Source organism: Acanthisitta chloris, unplaced genomic scaffold, assembly GCF_000695815.1.
Source record: "Acanthisitta chloris isolate BGI_N310 unplaced genomic scaffold, ASM69581v1 scaffold43289, whole genome shotgun sequence".
NCBI lineage: Eukaryota > Metazoa > Chordata > Aves > Passeriformes > Acanthisittidae > Acanthisitta > Acanthisitta chloris.
In genome coordinates this window covers 12,604-19,885 of record NW_008691668.1, presented here as the reverse complement: position 1 = coordinate 19,885, position 7,282 = coordinate 12,604, and the positions used below count along the sequence as shown (strand labels likewise).

Sequence of the window (7,282 nt, the reverse complement as noted above, 5' to 3'; positions counted from 1 at the left end):
GAGTGAGCTCAATGTTTTTACAAACAAAGCATGATGTGTATTGGTATATATATAAACCTGGAAGGTACAACCTTGTAACCTGCTCCCTAGTGTCTGAAACTGCCAGAGATTTGTGAAGTGGCATTTCAGTGCTTCACAGGATGGTTTAATACCTGCTGTGCTTTGGTTCTGCCTGAATTCAGTCTAATGAACTCTGAAATACTTCTGATTTGGTGATAACTTACAGGTGCAGATCCAACTGTGCGTTTATTGTGTTGGTGGAGGCATGAGAAACATGATGATGAGGCAGCAGTTTGTGTGGAAACAAGCATTCATCACTTGGGTCAAAAACGATACATTTATTGGACAAGCTCTGTTTTCATGGCGTGTTTTCATGTTTCCCTCCCTGCTAACAAGTTTCTGTCCAGCTGCGGTGGAGGCCTGGCCTGGTGGGCCCTCAGCTACTTGGATGTCCTGGGGATAGCCCCTGACTCCTGGGAATGAAACTTAGTGATTATAAAATTATTACCCTGGGGTCTTATTCTACATACTTTTCCTCTTTGTCTTGTGATTTCTTTGGGTTCCTGTAGACGTTCCCTAATCCACTGTCAGTCACAGTGCACCCAGTGGCAGTCAGATGGAGGATATGGGTCTGGTGGACTAATGAGAGCTGAACTCATTTTGCTGTCTAGTGAAAACAAGGTTATCCAGCTGGTAGTATGATAAGTCTGATGTGTTTATGATCGTTTTTCCAAAGTAAAGCTATTCCAGATGGTAGATTTATTGGTGTGTATCTGCTGTTTCCCAGCAGCTTCTTACCTCTTGTTTAATAAATAATTAAAACTTTCTATCCATGAATACATTAGTCTAGGTTCTCCTCAGAGGCCTGTTTTGTCAGTAATTGGCTAAAACCTTCCCTGTGGCTCACTGCTGCTCCTCTCACATTGGGAGGTCCATCCGCAGGTCCAGAATCTGGAGCTCACAGAGCACGACTGGGCTGGTGGTGCTGCTGGTAGCTCCCTGGTGGTGGCTGCAGTAGTGATTTCTCCTCTCCCCTATAAACTATGAAAGGACAAACCTCTGTCAGCTGCCCTAAGCAAGTCTGTAGGTGCCCAGTGTGTGTCCTTGGCTGTAAATCGTACCAAGCACTGGTTTGTGGCTCCGTGGGGGCTGAGGGAGCCGAGCGCCGGCTGCACCCAGTGCCCTCACACTGGCAGCCTGCTGCTGTCTGTTCAGGTTGCCCTGGCTGAGCATGGAGATCCTGCTGCCCCCACGGGTGGGAGAAGTCTCACAGTGATCTGCCAGCAGAGGGGAGTTCTGTCCCAGCACTGCAGGGTCCCATGCTCCGAGGGCTTTCCTGCATGACCACTGGGCACTTCCAGCACTTGTTTGTAGTGCTGCAAGGCCAAGTGACTCTAAGCTGATGTTTGAAGTGTGGCTGAGACATGTCCTGACTTAAACAGAAGTAACCTTCAGAGTCCTTGTAGCTTGTACAGTCTATGAATTTCTACACCTTGGCTTTGCCCAGCCAGAGCTGCTGTGATGTTTCCTGCTGGACACCAGCTTTTCCCTCAGTGTCTTATCGCTCTGAATCCAAAACACTGCACTCTACCAGCTACTGAGAGGATTAACTCCATCCTGGCTAAAACCAGGACAGTGGCTCAGCATTCTTGGTGATCCCAGGGGAAACTCTGTGGTTGTAATAAAGGATGCATGCTCTAAATAGTTGCTTCATAAAGACTGCATTTATTGCTTACCCTCCAAGTGAAAAAGTCTGACTTCAAATGGTAGAATGCATGAAATGTGATTTGTCCATGACAGTTGCTCTTTGTTCAGTGTATAACCAGTGGCTATGGGTGGAAGTAACTGGATTTGCTTTGTGAGTAGATTCAGTGGTGGGGAAAAGAGATGGATAGTTATCTTAAATGAACGAGCATAAATAAAGCTTCTGTACTGCTCTTTCATGAATGAAAGAAGTGTGAAACTCTAAGGACAGGGCACAGAGCTGGAACTGTGCGGTTAAAACTGGGTGTGTGAGGGACTTACTGCAGACGAAATGGGAACAGTGGATGCTTGGTGGAATGCTTTTTTCCCTTTTGCTGATGGAAAAATAATTTCAGTAGATTGTTAGTTAGAGAATGCTAAATATTGAGTATAATCTTGTTCTCATTTTGCATTTTAGGTCAGCAATTTGGCTTCCCCCCACGGAGTCTGTCTGTGTCCAAGCCTGTTTGCCTACAGTAACCTGCTCTGGTTGGAAGTGAACATGTCTCAAGTTCAGATTCAGAATCCTTCTGCTGCCCTTGCAGGGAGCCAAATATTGAATAAAAGCCCATCTCTTTCACAACCTTTGAGTATTCCTTCTACTACCAGTTCTTTGCCCTCTGAAAACGCAGGCAGACCCATCCAAAACTCTGCTTTGCCCTCTGCATCTGTTACTTCCACCAATGCAGGAGCAGGTAACACTGTCTGTCAATAAATGGATGTGTTAGTGCTTATAGTTTGGTACCCACCTGTGCCTGAAAAGTCATAGTTATCCAACTGTAGCAGCTTGTAGTGCTTTCTCCCTTTGGAGTGAAATCTGTTTGAGACAGGTAGAAGCAAGTTCTAACAATTAAAAGTTCTAATAGTGAATTGTAATAGTAAAGACTGTTATAAATTGTTTGGCACTGAGTTTCTGAAACATTGCTATTCTGTGTTTTTGCCAGCAGCTTGTTTTGATATAAAAAAGTGTTACCCATGATGAATACCTAGATTTGCTCCTTGAAATGTGCTACATAAGATGCAGACTGAGTGCAGGAGTCTAACTTCATGCTTCTAGCTTGCATTAGAACATGGAATTTAGTGATGCTGCTTGGAAATTCCAAAGTTCAGTGGGTTGTTACCTGAGCTATCTGTTCCAGCAGATCCTTGCTGGGAAGTGCTGTATTGCAGACAACTAAATGCTAAGGCACTGAGATTTCTTTTTGTAATTACAGTTTGCAGTAGAGTTCATAGTTCCCTGTTCATTGATCTGATTTTATGTCATCTTGCAGCTCCTTCAAACATGGCAAACCCCAAAGAGAAAACCCCCATGTGTCTTGTGAATGAGTTAGCTCGTTTCAACAAGATCCAGCCCGAGTATAAGCTGCTGAGTGAGCAAGGCCCAGCTCACTCCAAGGTAAATACCCCTGCGAGTGTCGTACTGCGGGTGCTCGTGGGTGCAGAGGCACAGTGTGTGCTCTGGGGCAGGACAGTGCAGAGCAGCAGAGAGCAGTGGGAAGCCCCAGAGCACTGATGCTAGGGAAGTGTGAAGCTGTTGCCTAGGGACTACAGTCAGTTCCCAAAGTGCCATGTCAGCCTCGAGGTGCAAAGGGGCCAAGTTGGCACTTACCGAAAGTATTGGAATAACATGCAGAGTATCTGTTCAGTCTTTCTGTCATTCTGATTGGAATGAATTAATTTAATTACCAGGGAGACCTTGGCTTGCTGTTGTCTGATCAGTCTGTGGAAGTTTAGGGAAACATCCCCTTCCTTATCCCACATACTGCAGAGCTTTCCTCTGCAGTCAAACAGACTTGTGCTCACCTGTGGCATGGGGTAGCTTTTATGGTGCAATGCGAACTTGACTTTTCTTCAGACTGCTGAAAAAGACCTTTGAAAAACCCTTCTGAGTATCAAAGCAAGAATGGAGCTCTGTGTTCCCAGGCTGCTGTTGAGTGATGTGGGCACAGCAGGTGTCCCTGTGGCTCTCACCTCTCCACACCTTGTGCCTGGGGTTTGAGCCTGCCTGATCTGCTGCCAGCTAGTTATTGTGACACTCTTCATTCACTAACTGGGGAAATCCTGTCGATGTCCAGAGGGCTGAAGATCAGGAGATGACAGGGTTAAGGGAAACCTGGATTGCCATATTCTCACCTTGTGCAGCAGTGACAGACTCACTGTTCTGTGTAGGAGGTGTAAGAACTTGCATGAACTCTGAGGCAGCTCCTAACACAATCTCTGTCTGGTTTTGAGGTGTTTACAGTGCAGCTGACTCTTGGGGACCAGCACTGGGAAGCTGAAGGAACTAGTATTAAAAAAGCTCAACATGCAGCAGCTGCCAAAGCTTTGGAAGGGACAAAATTCCCTAAGCCTACGGCTCGCCCGTCTCGGAGTGAAGGCAAAAACCCAGGTATGTGTCTCCACAGACTGATTTAGAGCACGTGCACTTAGAGAATGCTCCTTTCTGCCTAAGGATGGATGAGAACTGAATCTGCCTCTTGAACAGTGACAGTTGTCAGGTTTTGTGGGAACTTCCTCTTGGTTTAATGTCTGATTGTTGTAGGCAGCATAACAGATACCATATTAACCAGTTAAAAGTGTAGGTTTTTTCCATCAAATCATTCAGCTTGAAGAACCTTGCTGCTTAAGTTACTGTTTTGTATCGTAACACTTAGGGGAATCCTGGAAAAGATGTTTATCTTAATCCTTAAAAAAATAATTAAAAAAGAAGGAACAAAAAAACCCCAAACATATGAGGAACTTGGTCACAGCAAAGAGTAAGCTCTGGGACAGCTCCAGTGTGCTCAGCAAGGGTTGAACTCTCCTCTTGTGCCACCCGAGCTCATTCTTTGGAAACACCTGGTGCACTCAACAGGGAAAGTACTAAAAGCAGCAGTTATTTTGTCTGAGCATCTGTTCCAGAACTTCACTTCTTTTGGCAATAGCTTGGCACCAAAAGCCTTGTACAGGGGTGTACACTGACCTGTGAGCCAGGGCAGACTGTGATGGGAGAAATGACACTGAGTGGCTGTTCTTTCTTCAGTGAGAGCAGGCAGGGAATCAATTCCTCATCTCCTCCACTGCTGCATGGTGGAGTGTTCTGGGCCTCAGTAGCAATTTACCTGCCTTTTCCCCAGGCCAGTTGCAATTTGAAGTGAAGAGTCATAAAAATCCTTCTCAGGTCATTGTGTACAGAGAAATGTTTGAACATTTTCAGTAAGCAAGAGGCACAGAAGGAATGGAGCATATCTTGTAATTTAAAAGTATTTTTTGAGGAAGAGAAACTTCCCTGATGACCACACTGTTAGATGTGCTGTAAATGTAAGGAGATTAGCAGTTTCAGAAATTTCAAGCAAAATAAAAATCCGAAACCAAGCCCCCAGGAAATTCACTTTCTTGCACCGGGGTCAGCCCCAGCTGCTCTAGGCTGGTTTAGTGTGCCTCATGCAGACTGGGTCTCTTGGTGCTCATTAGCAGTTCTGTTTGAGTTCAGTCACTTAAGGTACTGCATGTGGCAAAACTTGAGCTTGTTTTTCCCTGCTGTGAGTTTAGATTGTCTCAGTTCCTGGTGACAGCTGGACAATCCCTTCTGTTCCTTCTCTTCAGACAGCGTAACCCCCACAGTGGAGTTAAATGCCCTTTGCATGAAGCTGGGGAAGAAGCCCATGTACAAACCCATCGACCCATACACGGGGATGAGATCCACCTACAACTACACCATGCGAGGTGGCACCTACCCCCCACGGTAGGTGTGGGCTGGGGGTTTGCAGGCTCCTGTCTGCCCTCTGCCCCCAGCAGCCTGTGCTCTGGGGCTGTGTTCTGAAAGGGGCACGGAGCTGGAAGGCAGGAGGGCTGGGGGAGACACCCACCACTACCTGGAGGTGGGGGCAAGGGAGCTGGGCCTCGTGCTGAGTGTCTCTGAGGGCATGCAGGTATAGCTTCATTGAGCTGATCATTAGCTAAATATTTCTGCCATTGCCTTTCTGAGTAAAAGCAAAAGGGAAGAAAACAGTTCGATGCTTTTCCCGCAACTATTTCAAATTAAAGCTTCAGTTTGAAGAATTTTGTGTGGTCATAGGAACTTAGAGTTCAAACCTTACTGTCCTGCCAGGCCTGTGAAGCACAGCTATGTTGTCTGTGTGTTGTACCTGGTCAGAAATGTGTTCCTCCTGTGAAAAAGGGAATGTCAAGGTTTGTTTCAAAGGTCTCTCCCTCAGTTCTGTTAAATGCTAAATCAAAATTTGGCTGTTTAATATGAGTTCTTTGGTGCTGAGTTGTGGTTACTTCTACCCAAGAGATTCACCCACGTCTGACTTAGGTTTCTGTGTACTTTTAGGCCAAACCGTTTGCTCACTTGCCTCTCTCTCTGCAGGTACTTTTACCCCTTTCCCGTTGGGCCCCTGCTGTACCAGGTGGAGCTGTCGATTGGAGGGCAGCAGTTCCATGGGAAAGGGAGAACAAGACAAGCTGCTAAGCATGATGCAGCTGCTAAGGCACTGAAAGTTCTGCAGAACGAGCCCTTGCCTGAGAAACCAGAGGTGGGAATTAACCTTAATGTTGTAAGCATAAACTGCTAACATGAACTGAGATCTTATTGTAGACTTTTTTCCTCATTGAGAGCACAGGAGATGTAATTCTGTGCAGTCGTGCTGTCCTGCTTCAGAATATTCTGAAGTCTGAACTGTTGTATTTTGAGGGGGAAGTAATTTTGTGTGTTTTATTACTGATTTTTATTTTACAGATTTTTTTATGGGATTTTACTCTTGTATTTTTAAATTAGAAAATACTCAGTGCTTAATAACAGTTGGGCTCAATGATCTAAAAAGGTCTTTCCCAACCTAAATGATTCTGTGATTCTAAGAAGAAATTACTGAGCAAAATTATTAGATTTTAAGGGTAAGAATGACCATTTCCCACACCTTCTCGGGCTGCAAATCTAGAAGCAAGTGGCAGGAAAACAATGCAGTATTAGCTCTGAGCTGGAGCAGGCCCTGCCTGGACAGCCCAGGTTGGTGGTAGAGCCTGTCTGTGTGAGTGGGGGGTAGCTGAGACCTGTGAGGGAGCTGGGCCGTGCTGGGGGGCTGCAGGGTGGGTTACTTGGCACATTCAGAGACAGATGGCACAGCTCTTGGGCAGGAGTCCTGGCTTTGGGCTCAAAACACTCACCCCAGAGTTGCTTCTCTGTTGCCAGCTTGGTTGGTAAATACCAACTGCTCTTTCTGCCCTTAGTGTGGAAGCAGAGGCTGGGGCTGAAGGGCTGTGACAGAGCCAGTGCAGCCTGAGCAGCTTCTCCCCGTGCTCTGCCGCTGTTTGCAGGCAGGTGCTGAGCAGGGCAGGGGGAGGGAGCTCCTGGAGGAGGGCAGAGCCCTCATACTGGAGTACAGGACTTGTGGAATTGGCTTGGGAGCGTTTGGTAGCACTTGTTTTCTCTTGCTGGCTGTTTGTCACATGTTAGAGATGGGTCTGAGCAGTGTGGAGAGAGCTGACAACCTCTGGGGTCTCCTGATTCAGAGGCACAGGTCTGTGCAGAGTTTGGTTTATGCACACATGCAAACTATCC

At 46.4% G+C, this 7,282-nt stretch overlaps 1 protein-coding gene across 2 annotated transcripts in view; it reads left to right on the top strand.

Moving 5' to 3' along the window:
• Nucleotides 1-2,165: 2,165 nt before the first annotated feature.
• Nucleotides 2,166-7,282, top strand: part of STAU1 (staufen double-stranded RNA binding protein 1) — a 14,597-nt gene continuing 9,480 nt past the window's right edge. The window contains exons 1-5 of one of the 2 annotated variants that reach the window (XM_009082302.1): nt 2,166-2,438; nt 3,015-3,139; nt 3,976-4,132; nt 5,329-5,467; nt 6,095-6,260. In XM_009082302.1, the coding sequence (XP_009080550.1) occupies nt 2,246-2,438; nt 3,015-3,139; nt 3,976-4,132; nt 5,329-5,467; nt 6,095-6,260 (780 nt within the window). In that variant the 5' untranslated portion in view covers nt 2,166-2,245. The remainder of the gene's footprint in view (nt 2,439-3,014; nt 3,140-3,975; nt 4,133-5,328; nt 5,468-6,094; nt 6,261-7,282) is intronic. The other variant, XM_009082303.1, reaches the window with a different exon arrangement.